Source organism: Oncorhynchus mykiss, chromosome 22 (genome assembly GCF_057628025.1).
Source record: "Oncorhynchus mykiss isolate SJ-2025 chromosome 22, ASM5762802v1, whole genome shotgun sequence".
Taxonomy (NCBI): Eukaryota; Metazoa; Chordata; class Actinopteri; order Salmoniformes; family Salmonidae; genus Oncorhynchus; species Oncorhynchus mykiss.
The window spans coordinates 45155428-45179067 of record NC_143043.1 but is presented as its reverse complement, the minus strand read 5'-3'; the positions used below and the strand labels follow the sequence as shown (position 1 = coordinate 45179067).

Here is a 23640-nt window from a genome sequence, read left to right as displayed (position 1 = left end):
GTGATATGCTACTTGTAATCTGCATCCCAAATGGTACCCTATTCCCTATGTACTGCATTACTTTTGACCAGGGCTCATAGGCTAGTAACCGAAAGGTCGCTGGTTCGAATATACAAGTCGACAATGTGAAAGTCTGTCGATGTGCCCTTGAGCAAGGCACTTAAACCATATTTTGCTCCATGGGCGCCGTACTTCTATGGCAGACCTCATAAAACAAAACATTTCACTGCACCTATCCGGTGTGTGACAATATTATTATGATATTTTGTGATTTATAGAGCTTACTGTAAATCAGAGAGTAGCATGTCTGTTCTACACAATATAATTCCATCTGCAGATTCTCCACATTCCATAACGTTGAAACCACTTCAACAGACAGCGAGGCGCTGAAATAACTGTACAAGATACAGCCACTCTGTAGGTCTATTTTATCAGAGGGAGAGAAATTCTTAGTCTCCAGGGTGCATCCTGGTCATGTATTCAGTGGAGTCCGATGGACAAGTACGATGACAAGGACATCAATTTTCAATCAATTGTATCCGTTTCAGCTCTACAGGCTGTATCTATTCCATGGAGAGTAGAGAGATCAATGTTTTTTAATAGTTTACAGTAATTACATTTTTTATTTAACCTTTATTTAACTAGGCAAGTCTACCGACACCAGTGAGCCAGCAATATGATTAATATCAAAGGCTTCTGCTGAACAGACAGTTATGCCCATCACGATACATATTTTAGAGATGATTTAATAACAGTGTGCTACAACACACACACACACACACAGCAGGAGATTTAGCACCTAACAGGCACCTCTGTCTCCTCTGGCTGATATTAGTTATGTCCTACAACACCGAACCTCCACTAGGAGCTAATAACAATATGTAGTCATAGAGTGCCACAAATGGCATGCTATTCCCTATATAATGCACTACTTTGAAGCAGGGCCCATATGGTTCCAGTTGAGGAGCAACCACAGTCTCTCGTGACAGACTGACCAGCATTCCTCTACACCCGCAATAACATCTGCTAAACACATGTGACCAATAAAATTAGATTTGACTGTTTCTATTTATTTAACTAGGCAAATCAGTTAAGAACAAATTCTTATTTACAACGACGGCCTACCCCCGGCCAAACCCGGACGACACTGGTCCAATTGTGCGCCACCCAATGAGACTCCCAATCACGGCCGGTTGCGATACAGACTGGAATCGAACCGGGGTCTGCAGTGACGTCTCTAGCACTGAGATGCAGTGCCTTAGACCGCTGCGCCACTCTGGAACATTTAATATGTAGTCCCCCGATGGGGGACGTATCAGATATTAAACTGATAAAAACAGATACTACACTTGATCTTAGCCAAAAGGCTGAGGTCCCCGGGTTAAGTAAGCCAAGACATCATACAGACACACAGTCAGAGATAGTATCATTTAACTCACAATATTGTATTTCTTTATTCATTATTGAAACCCTGAAGTGACGATAGATAGAAAGGCGGTGGCCATTTTTGTTATGCCTCGTCTTCTCCTGGTTCATCAGTCAGACACAGCCAGTTATAACAAATCATGTTGAGGTAACAGGTACAGTAATAAATTATCAATTATTAAAAAACACTACTAAAGAAATTCATATCAATAATACAAAGGCTTCAAACATACTTGATATGATATCATTGATTTCTTCAGACACAAGCTTTTTTCTCTTTTTTTGTTGTAAAATACTGCCGAAGACAACATGTCTGCTACTTCATACCCTGGGAAGTGGAACTTCCACTGCACTGCACCTCTCGGTGAAATACAGCAGGGTCACTCCAGGGCCATGTTTATTAAGCACCAAACGAATGAAAATGGACTGAAACATGAAGGCATTACTTGGACTTGTCCAATAAGAAACGGCCATTTTTGTTTTCCATTGCAAACTGCTTCGCTACGGAACACGACCCAGGGCTGAGAGTATAGAAACTGTTCAGTGCAACAGACATGAGACAGACAGATTCGGCTACATGGGATTGACATATGATAAGATCGGTTTTTCACATTCCATTATGCCTTCCCTTTCATATTTAGCCATTTTTCAACAGATGCGGATATGAAACTCAAACTCTGTTAAAAATGCAATGGTACTTTGTTCTTTTAAGAGCCCATTTCTAACCAGATGAACAAGCCAAAATGTTTGCTTTTTGTTTTGTTTAGTGCTTTAACAGTACAAGCCATTTCATATGTTGTGAAATACTCCTTATTAGACACGAGAAATCAAACGTCTTGTTGCTTGGAGTGACTGGTCCCCTTGACCTACAAGCCAGATTCCCCATTGACTGATCCCAGACCAGTACTAACAGCCACATCCTCCCACTTTTCTTCAGGACCCCAGGAAACAAAGCCACATCCTTTCATGCCAGTGGCTAGTGCAAATAGAATATACTTCAAAATCATATACCCTTATCGTTTCAGAATTCAATCTTCAACACCATGGAGAAAGAACAACCACAATGTTACACTCAAATAATGTGTCCCAAGTCCCCGACCTGACTGACAGTCAGATCATGGGTCCCCACCCCAACAACATCTAACTTCACATCTCCCCAACCTGGAGAATACATTGATGTCCACCTCCACAGAGAGCACCATCACATCCCTGTCTGTCAGTCAGTCCATAAGGAGCTCTAACTGAAGGGTCTTTTTTCTGACCAATCAGGGGAAGGGAAAGGGTAAATCTATTAATTTGTACAAATGAATGCATTTAACCCAACCCCTCGGAATCAGAGAGGTGCGGGGGACTGCCTTAGTTGACATCCACGTCATCAGCGCCCGGGGAGTAGTTGTTGTTGGGGGGTTAACTGCCTTGCTCAAGAGCAGAATGGCAGATTTTTCCACCTTGCCGGCTCTGGGATTCGAACCAGCAACATTTCAGTTACTGGCCCAATGCTCTTAACCACTAGGCTACCTGTTATAAGACCCCCACTTGGGGATGTCTTGGAGTTGAACCCCTCAACTGAGAGAGGTTTTCCATGACACTGTAACAGTCAACAGTCAGTTCCTTCTCTCCCCAAGTCCCCCCTTCCTCCTCCAGTTGTTGCTCCCTGCCAGTCTGCAGTTCTCTCTAACAACAATGCTACGCAGAGGCGAGAGGGGTGACACCATCATAAGATGACACAGTGAACTTTGTGAGAACCCGTAGAGCGTTCTCCTCGCCACTTCATCTTCTTTTTCTTCTTCAGGCTCCTCTCTGGGATCTGCTGCCTGCAAAGGGAGGGGGGGGGAGAGAGAGGGGGAAAGAGAGAGAGGGGGAGGGAGAGAGAGAGGGGGGGGGAGAGAGAGAAGGGGGGAGAGAGAGAAGGGGGGGAGAGAGAGAGGGGGGGAGAGAGAGAAGGGGGGGAGAAAGAGAGGGGGGGAGAGAGAGAAGGGGGGGAGAAAGAGAGGGGGGGAGAAAGAGAGAGAGAGAGAAGAAAATGAGTAAGAAAGGAGGGTATGTAAAGGGAGGAGAAAACAAGAGAAAAAAGAGATGGAGATGAGAGAGAATGAGGGTTAAAATCAGATGGCCAAGCTTTCTAAGCAGCTAGACTAGATGGCCTCTGTGTTACTCCTCTAAATGCTTGACAAACAGTTGAGTGGGCCCTGACCACACCAAACATCAACACATACTGGAGTCCTCTGAAATTACACATCTGTTCATTCAGGAAATAGCTACAGTTTTTTCCCCATCCTTTTAACAGACTTTTTCTGGCATTCATGTCAAACATATAGTTATGTACGTTTGCAAAGAGAAACCAAAATGGTGGTTCTCTTATTCAAGCATCAATTTAATCCAATATGTTCATGCCTATAGATTCATAATTCTTAAACATAACCGGCAAGTCAGTGAGTATCCATCTAGAAGTTTGACCTACCTTATAACCCTGACTAATCCATGGAACGCCTTATCCACATTCATAGGAGGATCCTTGGCACTTGTCTCAATGTATGTAATCTGTAAAGAAAAAACACATTGATCCAACATTGCCAGGAAAGACAACATAGTACACAAGCAAACGTCCAATTGTCTCTGTTTTAAAAAGTTATACAGCTGCACCATCGAGAGCATCACCGCTGGTTGCATCACCGCCTGGTATGGAAACTGCTCGGCCTCCAACCGCAAGGCGCTACAGAGTGTAGTGTGTCCGGCACAGTTCAGCAAGCAGTACCGGAGCCCCAAGTTCCGTTCTAAAAAGGCTTCTTAACAGCTTCTACCCCCAAGCCATAAAAATGCTTAACAGCTAATCAAATGGTTACCCAGACTATTTACATTGACCCCCCCCCTCCTTTTTATGCTGCTGCTACTCGCTGTTATTATCTATGCATAGTCACTTTACCCCCACCTACATGTTACCTCAATTACCTCGACTAACCTGTACCCCTGCGTATTGACTCAGTACTGATACTCCCTGTATGTAGCCTCGTTATTGTTACTTCTACATTTTTTTACTTTAGTTTATTTAGTAAATATTTTCTTTACTCTTATTTTTCTTAAAACTGCAAGGGCTTGTAAGTAAGCATTTCATGGTAAGGTCTACTACACCTGTTGTATTTGGCGCATTTGACAAATAAAATTAGATTTGATTTAGCTAGTGCCACAAGGTATAGACAACAAATAGTAATTACGTCTTTCCGAACCAGACCCTCATAATAAGGAATGTGGGTTTTTCCTACCCTGCACCAACAACCTCTGTCGCAGCCTGCCCTGCAACCAACAACCTCTGTCCCAGCCTGTCCTGCACCAACAACCTCTGTCCCAGCCTGCCCTGCACCAAGAACCTCTGTCCCAGCCTACCCTACACCAAGAACCTCTGTCCCAGCCTGCCCTGCACCAAGAACCTCTGTCCCAGCCTGCCCTGCACCAAGAACCTCTGTCCCAGCCTGCCCTGCACCAACAACCTCTGTCCCAGCCTGCCCTGCACCAAGAACCTCTGTCCCAGCCTGCCCTGCACCAAGAACCTCTGTCCCAGCCTGCCCTGCAATCAACAACCTCTGTCCCAGCCTGCCCTGCACCAAGAACCTCTGTCCCAGCCTGCCCTGCACCAAGAACCTCTGTCCCAGCCTGCCCTGCAACTAACAACCTCTGTCCCAGCCTGCCCTGCACCAAGAACCTCTGTCCCAGCCTGCCCTGCACCAACAACCCCTGTCCCAGCCTGCCCTGCACCAACAACCTCTGTCCCAGCCTGCCCTGCAACCAACAACCTCTCTCCCAGCCTGCCCTGCACCAACAACCTCTCTCCCAGCCAGCACTGCACCAACAACCTCTCTCCCAGCCTGCCCTGCAACCAACAACCTCTGTCCCAGCCTGCCCTGCACCAAGAACCTCTGTCCCAGCCTGCCCTGCACCAAGAACCTCTGTCCCAGCCTGCCCTGCAATCAACAACCTCTGTCCCAGCCTGCCCTGCACCAAGAACTTCTGTCCCAGCCTGCCCTGCACCAAGAACCTCTGTCCCAGCCTGCCCTGCAACTAACAACCTCTGTCCCAGCCTGCCCTGCACCAAGAACCTCTGTCCCAGCCTGCCCTGCACCAACAACCCCTGTCCCAGCCTGCCCTGCACCAACAACCTCTGTCCCAGCCTGCCCTGCAACCAACAACCTCTCTCCCAGCCTGCCCTGCACCAACAACCTCTCTCCCAGCCAGCACTGCACCAACAACCTCTCTCCCAGCCTGCCCTGCAACCAACAACCTCTGTCCCAGCCAGCCCTGCAACCATCCTCTCTCCCAGCCTGCCCTGCAACCAACAACCTCTCTCCCAGCCTGCCCTGCAACCAACAACCTCTCTCCCAGCCAGCACTGCACCAACAACCTCTCTCCCAGCCTGCCCTGCAACTAACAACCTCTGTCCCAGCCTGCCCTGCACCAAGAACCTCTCTCCCAGCCTGCCCTGCACCAACAACCTCTGTCCCAGCCTGCCCTGCACCAACAACCTCTGTCCCAGCCTGCCCTGCAACCAACAACCTCTCTCCCAGCCTGCCCTGCACCAACAACCTCTCTCCCAGCCAGCACTGCACCAACAACCTCTCTCCCAGCCTGCCCTTGCAACCAACAACCTCTGTCCCAGCCAGCCCTGTAACCATCCTCTCTCCCAGCCTGCCCTGCAACCAACAACCTCTCTCCCAGCCTGCCCTGCAACCAACAACCTCTCTCCCAGCCTGCCCTGCACCAACAACCTCTCTCCCAGCCTGCCCTGAACCAACAACCTCTCTCCCAGCCTGCCCTGCACCAACAACCTCTCTCCCAGCCTGCCCTGCAACCAACAACCTCTCTCCCAGCCTGCCCTGCAACCAACAACCTCTCTCCCAGCCAGCACTGCACCAACAACCTCTCTCCCAGCCTGCCCTGCAACTAACAACCTCTGTCCCAGCCTGCCCTGCACCAAGAACCTCTCTCCCAGCCTGCCCTGCAACCAACAACCTCTCTCCCAGCCTGCCCTGCACCAACAACCTCTCTCCCAGCCAGCACTGCACCAACAACCTCTCTCCCAGCCTGCCCTTGCAACCAACAACCTCTGTCCCAGCCAGCCCTGTAACCATCCTCTCTCCCAGCCTGCCCTGCAACCAACAACCTCTCTCCCAGCCTGCCCTGCAACCAACAACCTCTCTCCCAGCCTGCCCTGCACCAACAACCTCTCTCCCAGCCTGCCCTGAACCAACAACCTCTCTCCCAGCCTGCCCTGCACCAACAACCTCTCTCCCAGCCTGCCCTGCAACCAACAACCTCTCTCCCAGCCTGCCCTGCAACCAACAACCTCTGTCCCAGCCTGCCCTGCACTAACAACCTCTCTCCCAGCCAGCCCTGCACCAACAACCTCTCTCCCAGCCAGCCCTGCACTAACAACCTCTATCCCAGCCAGCCCTGCACCAACAACCTCTGTCCCAGCCTGCCCTGCACCAAGAACCTCTGTCCCAGCCTGCCCTGCAACTAACAACCTCTGTCCCAGCCTGCCCTGCACCAAGAACCTCTGTCCCAGCCTGCCCTGCACCAACAACCCCTGTCCCAGCCTGCCCTGCACCAACAACCTCTGTCCCAGCCTGCCCTGCAACCAACAACCTCTCTCCCAGCCTGCCCTGCACCAACAACCTCTCTCCCAGCCAGCACTGCACCAACAACCTCTCTCCCAGCCTGCCCTGCAACCAACAACCTCTGTCCCAGCCAGCCCTGCAACCATCCTCTCTCCCAGCCTGCCCTGCACCAACAACCTCTCTCCCAGCCAGCACTGCACCAACAACCTCTCTCCCAGCCTGCCCTGCAACCAACAACCTCTGTCCCAGCCAGCCCTGCAACCATCCTCTCTCCCAGCCTGCCCTGCAACCAACAACCTCTCTCCCAGCCTGCCCTGCAACCAACAACCTCTCTCCCAGCCTGCCCTGCAACTAACAACCTCTGTCCCAGCCTGCCCTGCACCAAGAACCTCTGTCCCAGCCTGCCCTGCACCAACAACCTCTGTCCCAGCCTGCCCTGCACCAACAACCTCTGTCCCAGCCTGCCCTGCAACCAACAACCTCTCTCCCAGCCTGCCCTGCACCAACAACCTCTCTCCCAGCCAGCCCTGCACCAACAATCTCTCTCCCAGCCTGCCCTTGCAACCAACAACCTCTGTCCCAGCCAGCCCTGCAACCATCCTCTCCCAGCCTGCCCTGCAACCAACAGCTTCTGTCCCAGCCAGCCCTGCAACCATCCTCTCTCCCAGCCTGGCCTGCAACCAACAACTTCTGTCCCAGCCAGCCCTGCAACCATCCTCTCTCCCAGCCTGCCCTGCAACCAACAACCTCTCTCCCAGCCTGCCCTGCAACCAACAACCTCTCTCCCAGCCTGCCCTGCACCAACAACCTCTCTCCCAGACTGCCCTGCACCAACAACCTCTCTCCCAGCCTGCCCTGCACCAACAACCTCTCTCCCAGCCTGCCCTGCAACCAACAACCTCTCTCCCAGCCAGCCCTGCAACCAACAACCTCTGTCCCAGCCAGCCCTGCAACCAACAACCTCTCTCCCAGCCTGCCCTGCACTAACAACCTCTCTCCCAGCCTGCCCTGCACCAACAACCTCTGTCCCAGCCTGCCCTGCACCAACAACCTCTCTCCTAGCCAGCCCTGCACTAACAACCTCTCTCCCAGCCTGCCCTGCACCAACAACCTCTCTCCCAGCCAGCCCTGCAACCAACAACCTCTGTCCCAGCCAGCCCTGCACTAACAACCTCTCTCCCAGCCAGCCCTGCACCAACAACCTCTCTCCCAGCCAGCCCTGCACTAACAACCTCTCTCCCAGCCAGCCCTGCACCAACAACCTCTCTCCCAGCCAGCCCTGCACCAACAACCTCTCTCCCAGCCAGCCCTGCACTAACAACCTCTCTCCCAGCCAGCCCTGCACCAACAACTTCTCTCCCAGCCAGCCCTGCAATAACAACCTCTCTCCCAGCCAGCCCTGCACCAACAACCTCTCTCCCAGCCAGCCCTGCAATAACAACCTCTCTCCCAGCCAGCCCTGCACTAACTAGGTAATACAGTAAATACGGTTTTCCTGGTCAGAAAAAAACTATCCAGGAGTCCCTATCAAAAGTACATGAATCAATTTGGACACTGTACTACATCAAACAAAACATTGAATACAAAGGATTTAGACGTCAAGATGTCCCATAATGCTTCTTGTCGAAGCTGTACTCACGTTGTGTTTGGCAGCCATTTCCTGCCCCTGGTCGCTGGTGATTTTGCGCAGGTGAACCAAGTCCACCTTATTGGCCACCAGCACCATGGGGAAGGCCTCCCTGAAGGAGAGAATGAAAAAGAGGGACTGAGGAACAGATGTATCTCATTTAACACAACGTGTTCAGTAACACCACTACACAGCTGACGATCTGACTGGAATCCCACTGAGCAAAAGTTGGTTGAGTCAACGCTGTTTCCACGTCACTTCAACCCCCCAAAATCTATGTGATGATGTTGAATCAATGTGGGAAACTGATTGGATTACCAACAAAAACATTTTTTTTTTTAGTATCATTTTTTAACCAATTTTTTTTTTAAACATATTTTTTTTGTTGATTTCACGTTGAATTCACGTTAGCTAACAACTCAACCAAATCTAAATAAAAACTAGAAATTGAACTGACGTCGGCACCCAGTGGGATGGAGACATTGGCTGAGGAAGCAGTTGTTTGTTGTAATTTTGTGAACAAGAGATACAATAGAGAACAGAATGACTATCTGCTGTATAGATGAACCCTTTACCAGTGAGAGTGTTAGAGGGACGACACAAAACATTATGGCAGACAACCCAGTCGGAGGCACTCAGAGCACCACCAGCATGTGTCTGGTCCATAAGGCACGCATCATACTTTTTTTATTTCACCTTTATTTAACCAGGTAAGCTAGTTGAGAACACCTTTATTTAACAAGGTAGGCTAGTTGAGAACACCTTTATTTAACCAGGTAGGCTAGTTGAGAACACCTTTATTTAACCAGGTAGGCTAGTTGAGAACAAGTTCTCATTTGCAACTGCGACCTGGCCAAGATAAAGCATAGCAGTGTGAACAGACAACACAGAGTTACACATGGAGTAAACAATACCAAGAGCTGTGTCTCACCTGTCCTTCACCCTGAGGATGAGCTGGTGGAAGCGGTCCACATGTTCAAAGCTGGCCTTGTCTGTCACAGAGAACACGATGAGGAAGCCGTCCCCCGTCCTCATGTACTGCTCCCTCATAGCACTGAACTCCTCTTGGCCTGCCGTGTCCAGCACTGTGCAATTACACACATACAGGTACCAGTGTTTCAGCACTGTGCAATTACACACATACAGGTACCAGTGTTTCAGCACTGTGCAATTACACACATACAGGTACCAGTGTTTCAGCACTGTGCAATTACACACATACAGGTACCAGTGTTTCAGCACTGTGCAATTACACACAGACACTGTAATAACACACAGGCACTATGTAATAACCCATAATGTAGGCACTGTGCAGTAACACACATAGGCACCTTACAATAACACACATGGGCACCTTACAATAACACACATGGGCACTGTGCAATAACACACATAGGCACCTTACAATAACACACATGGGCACTGTGCAATAACACACATAGAGGTACCAATGTTGCAGGTTTTACAATATGTTTTTTGGGAAATTCATCTTCTTGCTCAACTGTGAAAAATCTAGCTAAAAAACAAATGCACATCATGGGTGTAAATCCCAGGATCTAAATCTGTGAATCTATATGGGAGCACTGTGCTACAATATGTTTAATTAACAAGTTAAACACAATTAATAAAGGAGACAACCCCCCCCCCCCCCCAACCCTGAGAGACAGAGGACAAGATGTCTCCCTACCGTCCAGGATGGCCCACTGTCCGTCTATCTCTGTGTGTTTCAGGTAGGAGTCCTCGATGGTGGGGTCGTAGTCAGACACAAAGATCTTCTGAAAGAACTGGATGGTGAGAGCGCTCTTCCCCACCCCTCCGTCCCCCACCACCACCAGCTTGTAAGTGGGGAGGTTGTCGCTAGGGACCGCGCTGCTGGTTGCCATGGTGACAGGCAGCTGGCTACACCTGGAACACGGCAGGAGGGGGGAGGCAGGCAGGGAGGGAGAGATGGAGAAAGAAAGGAACACAAGATAGAGTGTTAGACTGCTGCTGCTGGTGCTAATTCATTGCCAGGGAGACCAGACTTCATGGAGAACCATGCATCAAACACCAACCTCCTCAGAGAGAAAGAGCATCAGCTAGCTATCGACACCTCCGTCAATCTCAACTAGAGAGGCTTGCAGAAAAGGCTGTAGTAAAGGATGTGTGTGATGTGCAAGCAACATGTGTCATAATACTGAAATAAACCAAAGAGCTGGAACAGCAGAGCCTAAGATAGAGATTAGGCTACTGACTGAGCTGGAGAAAACACCCTGGTCACTGATTGGCTGTCTGTATGAAGAAGTGCCTTGCACAGCCAGCCAACCAGTGGTGTAATGGAGAGGCTCTCCTTCCCACTATGTAGACTATTCTGTTTTCTCCTTTTTCTGAGACTGCCAGAATAGCATGCAGCACCAACCACTCTCCCAGCACCATTATGAGCAAGGGAAATACAGTCTAGACATATAGACTACTGTGTTTTGTAATTATGGCTTTCAGAAAGAAATTCACTGCCCGTGACTTTTCTCTGAAAGAGTAGACTATATAGCAGCTGTCGTGGTGCATTTTCACCAGCTTCCCACAAAAATAATTGTGATTCAGATTCACTGACAATTTCTGTTTATTTTCTGTCGTTTGACAACATTTTCCTTCCCACACTTTCTTTAAATCGTTGTTTTCTACTGTGACTTAGTAAGGACCTGGTCCTTGATAAATATGGACATTACAGCAGGTAAGTGCTCTGTTGTCTTGTGTGTGGGGGCATTATTTCATTAAACTTATGCTGTAATGGCAAAAGGCAACAGCTTTCACAAGACATGTAAAGCCACTAAGATAGTGGGTAGAGGACAGGCTGTGGGTAGAGGACAGGCTGTGGGAAGAGGACAGGCTGTGGGTAGAGGATAAACTGTGGGTAGAAGACAAGCTGTGGGTAGAAGACAGGCTGTGGGAAGTGGACAGGCTGTGGGAAGAGGACAGGCTGTGGGAAGAGGACAGGCTGTGGGTAGAGGACAGGCTGTGGGTAGAAGACAGGCTGTGGGTAGAGGACAGGCTGTGTGTAGATGCTGTGGGTAGAGGACAGGCTGTGGGTAGAGGACAGGCTGTGGGTAGAGGACAGGCTGTAGGTAGAAGACAGGTTGTGGGTAGAGGACAGGCTGTGGGTAGAGGACAGGCTGTGGGTAGAGGACAGGCTGTGGGTAGAGGACAGGCTGTGGGTAGAAGACAGGCTGTGGGTAGAGGACAGGCTGTGTGTAGATGCTGTGAGTAGAGGACAGGCTGTGGGTAGAGGACAGGCTGTGGGTAGAGGACAGGCTGTAGGTAGAAGACAGGTTGTGGGTAGAGGACAGGCTGTGGGTAGAGGACAGGCTGTGGGTAGAGGACAGGCTGCGGGTAGAGGACAAGCTGTGGGTAGAGGACAAGCTGTGGGTAGATGCTGTGGGTAGAGGACAGGCTATGGGTAGAAAATGTGGGTAGAGGACAGGTTATGGGTAGAGGACAGGCTGTGGCTAGAAGACAGGCTGTGGGTAGAGGACAGGCTGTGGGTAGAGGACAGGCTGTGGGTAGAACATGTGGGTAGAGGACAGGATGTGTGTAAAGGACATGGCATAGATACAGTTGAAGTCGGAAGTTTAAATACACCTTAGCAAAATACTTTAAAAAACTCAGTTTCTCACAATTCCTGACATTTAATCCTAGTAAAAAATCCCTGTTTTAGGTCAGTTAGGATCACCACTTTATTTGAAGAATGTGAAATGTCTGAACAATAGTACAGAGAATGACGTTTCATCACATTCCCAGTGGGTCAGAAGTTTACATACACTCAATTAGTATTTGGTAGCATTGCCTTTAAATGGTTTAACTTGGGTCAAACGTTTCAGGTAGCCTTCCACAAGCTTCCCACAATAAGTTGGGTGAATTTTGGCCCATTCCTCCTGACAGAGCTGGTGTAACTGAGTCAGGTTTGTAGGCCTCCTTGCTTGCACACGCTTTTTCATTTCTGCCCCAAATTTTCTATAGGATTGAGGTCAGGGCTTTGCGATGGCCACTCCAATACCTTGACTTGTTGTCCTTAAAGCTATTTTGCCACAACTTTGGAAGTATGCTTGGTGTCATTGTCCATTTGGAAGACACATTTGCGACCAAGCTTTAACTTCCTGACTGATGTCTTGAGATGTTGCTTCAACATATCCACATAATTATCCTCCCTCATGATGCCATCTATTTTGTGAAGTGCACCAGTCCCTCCTGCAGCAAAGCACCCCCACAACATGATGCTGCCATCCCCGTGCCTCACGGTTGTGATGGTGTTCTTCGGCTTGCAAGTCTCCCCCTTTTTCCTCCAAACATAGCAATGGTCATTATCGCCAAACAGTTATATTTTTGTTTCATCAGACCAGAGGACATTTCTCCAAAAAGTAGGATCTTTGTCCCCATGTGCAGTTGCAAACCGTAGTCTGGCATTTCTAATGGCAGTTTTGGAGCAGTGGCTTCTTCCTTGCTGAGCGGCCTTTCAGGTTATGTCGATATAGGACTCGTTTTACTGTGGATATAGATACTTTTGTACCTGTTTCCTCCAGCATCTTCACAAGGTTGTTTGCTGTTGTTCTGGGATTGATTTGCACTTTTCACACCAAAGTACGTTCATCTCTAGTAGACAAAAACGTGTCTCCATCCTGAGCGGTATGACAGTTGCGTGGTCCCATGGTGTTTATACTTGCGTACTATTGTTTGTACAGCTGAACGTGGTACCTTCATGCATTTGGAAATTGCTCCCAAGGATGAACCAGACTTGTTGAGGTCTTGGCTGATTTATTTTGATTTTCCCATGATGTCAAGCAAAGAGGCACTGAGTTTGAAGGTAGGCCTTGAAACACAAAATTACTCAAATTATGTAATTTAGCCTATCAGAAGCTTCTAAAGCCATGACATAATTTTCTGGAATTTTCCAAGCTGTTTAAAGGCACAGTCAACTTAGTGTATGTGAACTTCTGACCCACTGGAATTGTAATACAGTGAATTATGTGAAATAATCTGTCTGTAAACAATTGTTGGAAAAATGACTTGTGTATTGCATAAAGTAGATGTCCTAACCGACTTGCCAAAACTCTAGTTTGTTAACAATAATTTTGTGGAGTAGTTGAAAAACGAGTTTTAATGATTCCAATCTAAGTGTATGTAAAGTTCCGACTTCAACTGTAGGTTACATGGCAAGGTCACTGCCCAGGATGTGTGATACAGATCTGACCCTTTAAAATAATTCAGATTTATTTGCCTGATTCCAGTTATTTTTTTTCCCCAAAGTCAGTTTTCCATTTTCTTCTCTAGGTTTCTGTTTTCTCCTGTTTTTTCAGGATTTCACTCTCAACATCACACTTTTTTTTAAATAGAAAAAGAGCAGAATTGGATGTTCCAAGTACACAACTATGTTAAAGCCACATCAGGAGGCCATTTTTTAGTTCTAGAAAAAAATTAAGAAATGTCAATTTTGGTGTGTAGTTAGCCTGTAATGAAAGTGCACACCAGGAAGAGATCAGTACTTTATTAAGCATTGCTATAGCGCTCACGTGATTGCAGAGTTTGCAAAACAAATAGCTACTAGATTGATGAAAATAATGTTGATACTGTATCATTCTAGGCTACGATGTATTTAACATTTAATTGAGAAGGTTTGTGGGAAAGCCTCTCCATCGCTTCCAGAAGAAGGTTATCATTAGCATTATTGCTAACAGCTACACAGTGTTGTCACGACTTCTACCGAAGTCGTTGCCTCTCCTTGTTCGGGCGGTGCTCAGCGGTCAACGTCACCGGTCTTCTAGCCATCATTGATCCATTTTTCATTTTCCATTGGTTTTGTCTTGTCTTGTCTTGTCTTCCCACACACCTGGTTTCAATCCCATTCATTACCTGCTGTGTATTTAACCCTCTGTTTTCTCATCATGTTTTTGTCAGAGATTGTTTGTTATTCAGTGTTGTGTTGTATTGGTGCGCGACGGGTCCTCGTACCCACTTTGTTTATTTGTTACATTTAGTGTTTGGAGTATGTTTAGTTTATTTGTTACTAAATACTCCATTACACTCAGTTTGATTCTCCTACGCCTGACTTCCCTGCCACCTATACACACGACTCTGACAAGTGTAGACATAAGCGTGCACACACAGACATGGACATTCTTGTGCTGTTTCATAAAGTTTCAGGAAAATAAGAATCACTGATGCATTTTGTTACTGTCTTAATTCACAAATATATGTTCTAATAAGTTCAATAGATTTAGTTGATTTCCTACTAAGTTCAATACATTTTTTAATATTGTTGAATTCCCTTTTAATTAATGTCTGGATTCCGTGATTCTGTCCTGGTTCTCTGCACCGTGCATACAGCGAGTGGGTAGAGAACAGCCCAGACAGTGAGTAGAGAACAGCCCAGGCTCAGCCCAGACAGTGAGTAGAGAACAGCCCAGACAGTGAGTAGAGAACAGCCCAGACAGTGGGTAGAGAACAGCCCAGGCTCAGCCCAGACAGTGAGTAGAGAACAGCCCAGGCTCAGCCCAAGCAGTGAGTAGAGAACAGCCCAGGCTCAGCCCAGACAGTGAGTAGAGAACAGCCCAGACAGTGGGTAGAGAACAGCCCAGGCTCAGCCCAGACAGTGAGTAGAGAACAGCCCAAGCTCAGCCCAAGCAGTGAGTAGAGGACAGCCCAGACTCAGCCCAGGCAGTGGGTAGAGAACAGCCCAGACAGTGAGTAGAGAACAGCCCAGGCAGTGAGTAGAGAACAGCCCAGGCAGTGGGTAAAGGACAGCCCAGGCTCAGGCCAGACAGTGAGTAAAGGACTGCCCAGGCTCAGCCCAGGCAGTGGGTAAAGGACAGCCCAGGCTCAGCCCAGGCAGTGGGTAGAGAACAGCCCAGACTCAGCCCAGGCAGTGAGTAGAGAACAGCCCAAGCTCAGCCCAAGCAGTGAGTAGAGGACAGCCCAGACTCAGCCCAGGCAGTGGGTAGAGAACAGCCCAGACAGTGAGTAGAGAACAGCCCAGGCAGTGAGTAGAGAACAGCCCAGGCAGTGAGTAGAGAACAGCCCAGGCAGTGGGTAGAGAACAGCCCAGACTCAGCCCAGGCAGTGGGTAGAGAACAGCCCAGGCTCAGCCCAAGCAGTGAGTAGAGAACAGCCCAGACTCAGCCCAGACAGTGGGTAGAGAACAGCCCAGACTCAGCCCAGACAGTGGGTAGAGAACAGCCCAAGCTCAGCCCAAGCAGTGAGTAGAGAACAGCCCAGACTCAGCCCAGGCAGTGAGTAGATAACAGCCCAGGCTCAGCCCAAGCAGTGAGTAGAGAACAGCCCAGGCTCAGCCCAAGCAGTGAGTAGAGAACAGCCCAGACTCAGCCCAAGCAGTGGGTAGAGACCAGCCCAGACTCAGCCCAGGCAGTGAGTAGAGAACAGCCCAGGCAGTGAGTAGAGAACAGCCCAGACTCAGCCCAGGCAGTGAGTAGAGAACAGCCCAGACTCAGCACAGGCAGTGGGTAAAGAACAGCCAAGGCTCAGCCCAAGCAGTGAGTAAAGAACAGCCCAGACTCAGCCCAGGCAGTGAGTAGAGAACAGCCCAGACTCAGCCCAGGCAGTGGGTAAAGGACAGCCCAAGCAGTGGGTAGAGACCATGACTCAGCCCAGGTTGAGGAAACCGCAGTCAGCTGGTGAAGGCAGCCCGCCCCTTCCTGCTCCACACAATAAAGGGAAGGAAAGAGGTTTCCTTCATCAAGCAGCCCAGACAGACCTTCCTGCCTCTAGCGGCCCAGACAGACCTTCCTGCCTCTAGCGGCCCAGACAGACCTTCCTGCCTCATGCGGCCCAGACAGACCTTCCTGCCTCAAGCGGCCCAGACAGACCTTCCTGCCTCATGCGGCCCAGACAGACCTTCCTGCCTCTAGCGGCCCAGACAGATCTTGCTGCCTCTAGCGGCCCAGAAAGACCTTGCTGCCTCTAGCGGCCCAGACAGACCTTCCTGCCTCTAGCGGCCCAGATAGACCTTGCTGCCTCTAGCGGCCCAGACAGACCTTCCTTCCTCAAGCGTCCCAGACAGACCTTCCTGCCTCAAGAGGCCCAGACATACCTCCTGCCTCAAGCGGCCCATACAGACCTTCCTGCCTCAAGCGGCCCAGACAGACCCTTGGAGAAGGATGTACTGGAATATATTCCTGCCTCCCTCACAAGGGAACATGAAGTCACTAGATTCTGGGTACAAATAAGGTCACTAGATTCTGGGTACAAATGAGGTCACTAGATTCTGGGTACAAATGAGGTCACTAGATTCTGGGTATATATGAGGTCACTAGATTCTGGGTACAAATAAGGTCACTAGATTCTGGGTACAAATGAGGTCACTAGATTCTGGGTACAAATGAGATCACTAGATTCTGGGTCTTCAGCATCTGTGATGACAGTATACACGATCACATAATGGACAGCTGTGTGCTCAATGTGCTCTGAACGTCTCTCATTCTATAATCTGATCAGAACTCATGCATTACATATTTTGCCACTAAAAGACTGACTGACTGTACATGACTTGGTACAGATAAGGTTATGTTACTGTTGAGATGCCTCTTCAGTGAATCAACCTCACCTGGCTGTCAGTGGACTTGATAGGAACATCTAATGTACTGCAGAGCATAGATCCATGTCGCATTTCATAGAGTAACGCCTTGTTAGAGTCATTTGGTTGACACTGCCCAACATGCTTCTCTAAAACAAAACAAGAGTTCAAGCTGCTTTGATCAAGTTTAAATTAAACATACAGTACCTTCAGTAGCAGTTTAACTTCTCTGATCGACTGACAAGTGAAAAGCCTCGAAAATAAAAGAGAGCCGCACACTCTAGGAGCTCAGATGCAAAAATGTAATTACCAACGTTTTGACAGCCAAGCTGTCTTCATCAGGGTAAAGCCTCCACAGCCTTGTGAAAAACCTCCACCACCATGTGAAAAACCTCCACCACCATGTGAAAAGCCTCCACCATCTTGTGAAAAGCCTCCACCACCATGTGAAAAGCCTCCACCACCATGTGAAAAGCCACCACCATGTGAAAAGCCTCCACCACCGTGTGAAAAGCCTCCACCACCGTGTGAAAAGCCTCCACCACCATGTGAAAAGCCTCCACCACCGTGTGAAAAGCCTCCACCACCATGTGAAAAGCCTCCACCACCGTGTGAAAAGCCTCCACCACCGTGTGAAAAGCCTCCACCACCGTGTGAAAAACCTCCACCACCATGTGAAAAGCCTCCACCACCATGTGAAAAGCCTCCACCATCTTGTGAAAAGCCTCCACCACCATGTGAAAAGCCTCCACCATCTTGTGAAAAGCCTCCACCACCGTGTGAAAAGCCTCCACCACCATGTGAAAAGCCTCCACCACCATGTGAAAAGCCTCCACCACCATGTGAAAAGCCTCCACCACCATGTGAAAAGCCTCCACCACCATGTGAAAAGCCTCCACCACCATGTGAAAAGCCTCCACCACCATGTGAAAAGCCTCCACCATCTTGTGAAAAGCCTCCACCACCATGTGAAAAGCCTCCACCACCGTGTGAAAAGCCTCCACCACCGTGTGAAAAGCCTCCACCACCGTGTGAAAAGCCTCCACCACCATGTGAAAAGCCTCCACCACCATGTGAAAAGCCTCCACCACCATGTGAAAAGCCTCCACCACCATGTGAAAAGCCTCCACCACCATGTGAAAAGCCTCCATCATCTTGTGAAAAGCCTCCACCACCATGTGAAAAGCCTCCACCATCTTGTGAAAAGCCTCCACCACCATGTGAAAAGCCTCCACCACCATGTGAAAAGCCTCCACCACCGTGTGAAAAGCCTCCACCACCGTGTGAAAAGCCTCCACCACCGTGTGAAAAGCCTCCACCACCATGTGAAAAGCCTCCACCACCATGTGAAAAGCCTCCACCACCATGTGAAAAGCCTCCACCACCATGTGAAAAGCCTCCACCACCATGCTATTCTTGCTGCTGTATTATCTGGTGATTTCACTGAGGTATTAATAGTCAAAGGAATATGTGTAGCCCCATAGAATATGTGTAGCCCTATAGAATATGTGTAGCCCTATAGAATATGTGTAGCCCTATAGAATATGTGTAGCCCCATAGAATATGTGTAGCCCCATTGAATATGTGTAGCCCTATAGAATATGTGTAGCCCCATAGAATATGTGTAGCCCTATAGAATATGTGTAGCCCCATAGAATATGTGTAGCCCTATAGAATATGTGTAGCCCCATAGAATATGTGTAGCCCTATAGAATATGTGTAGCCCCATAGAATATGTGTAGCCCTATTGAATATGTGTAGCCCTATAGACTATGTGTAGCCCTATTGAATATGTGTAGCCCTATAGAATATGTGTAGCCCTATAGAATATGTGTAGCCCCATAGAATATGTGTAGCCCTATAGAATATGTGTAGCCCTATAGAATATGTGTAGCCCTATAGAATATGTGTAGCCCTATAGAATATGTGTAGCCCTATAGAATATGTGTAGCCCTATTGAATATGTGTAGCCCCATAGACTATGTGTAGCCCTATTGAATATGTGTAGCCCTATAGAATATGTGTAGCCCCATAGAATATGTGTAGCCCTATAGAATATGTGTAGCCCTATTGAATATGTGTAGCCATATTGAATATGTGTAGCCCTGTAGAATATGTGTAGCCCCATATAATATGTGTAGCCCTATAGAATATGTGTAGCCCCATAGACTATGTGTAGCCCTATAGAATATGTGTAGCCCCATATAATATGTGTAGCCCTATTGAATATGTGTAGCCCCATAGACTATGTGTAGCCCTATAGAATATGTGTAGCCCTATTGAATATGTGTAGCCCTATAGAATATGTGTAGCCCTATTGAATATGTGTAGCCCTATTGAATATGTGTAGCCCTATAGAATATGTGTAGCCCTATATACTATATGTAGCCCTATTGAATATGTGTAGCCCTATTGAATATGTGTAGCCCTATTGAATATGTGTAGCCCTATATACTATGTGTAGCCCTATTGAATATGTGTAGCCCTATATACTATGTGTAGCCCTATTGAATATGTGTAGCCCTATATACTATGTGTAGCCCTATTGAATATGTGTAGCCCTATAGACTATGTGTAGCCCTATTGAATATGTGTAGCCCTATATACTATATGTAGCCCTATTGAATATGTGTAGCCCTATTGAATGTGTAGCCCTATAGACTATATGTAGCCCTATTGAATATGTGTAGCCCTATAGAATATGTGTAGCCCTATAGACTATGTGTAGCCCTATAGAATATGTGTAGCCCTATAGAATATGTGTAGCCCTATAGAATATGTGTAGCCCTATTGAATATGTGTAGCCCTATAGAATATGTGTAGCCCTATAGACTATGTGTAGCCCTATAGAATATGTGTAGCCCTATTGAATATGTGTAGCCCTATAGAATATGTGTAGCCCTATAGACTATGTGTAGCCCTATAGAATATGTGTAGCCCTATTGAATATGTGTAGCCCTATAGAATATGTGTAGCCCTATAGAATATGTGTAGCCCTATATAATATGTGTAGCCCTATTGAATATGTGTAGCCCTATTGAATATGTGTAGCCCTATTGAATATGTGTAGCCCTATATACTATATGTAGCCCTATTGAATATGTGTAGCCCTATTGAATATGTGTAGCCCTATAGACTATATGTGTAGCCCTATTGAATATGTGTAGCCCTATATACTATATGTAGCCCTATTGAATATGTGTAGCCCTATAGAATATGTGTAGCCCTATAGACTATGTGTAGCCCTATAGAATATGTGTAGCCCTATAGAATATGTGTAGCCCTATAGAATATGTGTAGCCCTATTGAATATGTGTAGCCCTATAGAATATGTGTAGCCCTATAGACTATGTGTAGCCCTATAGAATATGTGTAGCCCTATTGAATATGTGTAGCCCTATAGAATATGTGTAGCCCTATAGACTATGTGTAGCCCTATAGAATATGTGTAGCCCTATTGAATATGTGTAGCCCTATTGAATGTGTAGCCCTATTGAATGTGTAGCCCTATTGAATATGTGTAGCCCTATAGACTATGTGTAGCCCTATTGAATATGTGTAGCCCCATAGAATATGTGTAGCCCTATAGAATATGTGTAGCCCTATAGAATATGTGTAGCCCTATAGAATATGTGTAGCCCTATTGAATATGTGTAGCCCTATTGAATATGTGTAGCCCTATATACTATATGTAGCCCTATTGAATATGTGTAGCCCTATATACTATATGTAGCCCTATTGAATATGTGTAGCCCTATATACTATATGTAGCCCTATTGAATATGTGTAGCCCTATAGAATATGTGTAGCCCTATAGACTATGTGTAGCCCTATAGAATATGTGTAGCCCTATAGAATATGTGTAGCCCTATTGAATATGTGTAGCCCTATAGAATATGTGTAGCCCTATATACTATGTGTAGCCCTATTGAATATGTGTAGCCCTATAGACTATGTGTAGCCCTATAGAATATGTGTAGCCCTATAGAATATGTGTAGCCCTATAGAATATGTGTAGCCCTATAGAATATGTGTAGCCCTATAGAATATGTGTAGCCCTATTGAATATGTGTAGCCCTATAGAATATGTGTAGCCCTATAGAATATGTGTAGCCCTATATACTATGTGTAGCCCTATTGAATATGTGTAGCCCTATAGAATATGTGTAGCCCTATAGACTATGTGTAGCCCTATAGAATATGTGTAGCCCTATTGAATATGTGTAGCCCTATTGAATGTGTAGCCCTATTGAATGTGTAGCCCTATTGAATATGTGTAGCCCTATTGAATATGTGTAGCCCTATAGACTATGTGTAGCCCTATTGAATATGTGTAGCCCCATAGAATATGTGTAGCCCTATAGAATATGTGTAGCCCTATAGAATATGTGTAGCCCTATAGAATATGTGTAGCCCTATTGAATATGTGTAGCCCTATTGAATATGTGTAGCCCTATATACTATATGTAGCCCTATTGAATATGTGTAGCCCTATATACTATATGTAGCCCTATTGAATATGTGTAGCCCTATATACTATATGTAGCCCTATTGAATATGTGTAGCCCTATAGAATATGTGTAGCCCTATAGACTATGTGTAGCCCTATAGAATATGTGTAGCCCTATAGAATATGTGTAGCCCTATTGAATATGTGTAGCCCTATAGAATATGTGTAGCCCTATATACTATGTGTAGCCCTATTGAATATGTGTAGCCCTATAGACTATGTGTAGCCCTATAGAATATGTGTAGCCCTATAGAATATGTGTAGCCCTATAGAATATGTGTAGCCCTATAGAATATGTGTAGCCCTATAGAATATGTGTAGCCCTATTGAATATGTGTAGCCCTATAGAATATGTGTAGCCCTATAGAATATGTGTAGCCCTATATACTATGTGTAGCCCTATTGAATATGTGTAGCCCTATAGACTATGTGTAGCCATATAGAATATGTGTAGCCCTATATACTATGTGTAGCCCTATTGAAGGCTGCTCAATGGTGGGTGACCTCATCCTATGATGTGGTGCCTGAAGAAATTCTACAATGGTTATAATGCATCTATTCATAACATGCCTGGTTGAAATACAGTCTGAGGTATAAACATTGTAACAAAGCAGATACATGTATCAATCAAGTTTGATCTTGCGATGTTTTATCAAGTTATTATTTTTTTTTAATGAAAAGTAGATTATATTACTGTTCACTTCACCACTGACATAAAACGTCACAACATTATTTCTGTTGTTTTGAAGTCGGGGTTCTGTGTGTATAAGAACCCGAGTTGCCGCGCCTGGATAAAGGTTTTTTGTTGCTTCTTGAATGTGAAAATCTTTTAGAGAAGTTTGCTGCATCAAGCAATTTCCGCAAATTGAATATTGGCGTCCATTTCTCGAATCCAACAGAGGCCCCACAATGTTACAAAAAAAATGTACTCCAGTTTACGTTGCAGAAACCAACTCCACAATTTAAATATTTACAAAAGCAGAGTAAAAACATGACATGAAAAATACTTACTAAGAATGTTTAAGCAACCTACAGTAGCTATGTGTAGCTGCCTGGCCAACGACGACAATTTCAGCAAATAACTTACCAATATGAAACCCGTTGTCGTGGAAGTAGACTACAGCACTTCACGTACAAATATTCCACATCCCTCTTTCTATCCGTTACCTCAGAACATTGCCATCATCTTGTGACGAGAATGCGCCTGTCATATCCGCGATGCGACGCAGTCCGCTATGTAGCAAATCTTTATTGCAACAGCTGATACTAAAAATAGAACGGTCTCATAGGGGTGGACCCTTATGTTGGTTACAAATAAGAATCATCCGATTTTACTCTCTGCATTAAATAATGACTGCTATTCAAATTTGGTCTAAGTTAACATTTTTAAATATGTTTCACAGAAACATATTTTTTCTACAAAATGTAGAAATCTGATGATTATTTTTAGGAACGCACCTTTTTTGAGAAAGTGAACTGTTCCGTTATGTCCAGTCTCCCCCAGACTGGTTTCAAGCAATGGTTTGAAGAGGTACCTCTGTCTAAATTCTAAAGTGGCGTCTCTGAGTAGCACATTTCGATTTTAACATCAACATAGCTTTTGTAATTATTTTATTGACCATGAAACTTGATTAGTGGTAATTACAGTCGCTAGCCTAACCCATTTTATTTATATGGGTCACCGATCACTACATTTATGAATTATTCTATTATGCATCACATGTTAACAAAATGAAAGTGAGAAAGTTAATCAGATGTGAGACTCAAAGTACATTGATCATGGAAAAATAGAGGTATACAAACTAGGGCAAAAAAAATGCATAATTGAGTGTGGAGAAGTTGCGGTGTGGTACAGCAGTGCTTCATTTGTAAATCGAGGTGCCGGAACAAAAAGTGAGCACGAACGCATGAG

General features: G+C 46.6%; 1 protein-coding gene and 1 pseudogene across 1 annotated transcript; both read right to left on the bottom strand.

The window, feature by feature from the left end:
* Positions 1 to 1248: 1248 nt before the first annotated feature.
* On the bottom strand, positions 1249 to 1374 carry LOC118943662 (U2 spliceosomal RNA; annotated as a pseudogene).
* Positions 1375 to 1426: 52 nt separating this feature from the next.
* Positions 1427 to 23253, bottom strand: mrasa (muscle RAS oncogene homolog a). Its single transcript, XM_021579712.3, has 6 exons — positions 22816 to 23253; positions 10349 to 10566; positions 9593 to 9746; positions 8674 to 8773; positions 3887 to 3966; positions 1427 to 3239 (listed from the first exon to the last, which is right to left on the bottom strand). The coding sequence occupies exons 2-6, from the start codon at positions 10542 to 10544 to the stop codon at positions 3140 to 3142; spliced, it is 630 nt and encodes a 209-aa protein (XP_021435387.1). The 5' UTR covers positions 10545 to 10566; positions 22816 to 23253; the 3' UTR covers positions 1427 to 3139.
* Between the last annotated feature and the right edge of the window lie 387 nt (positions 23254 to 23640).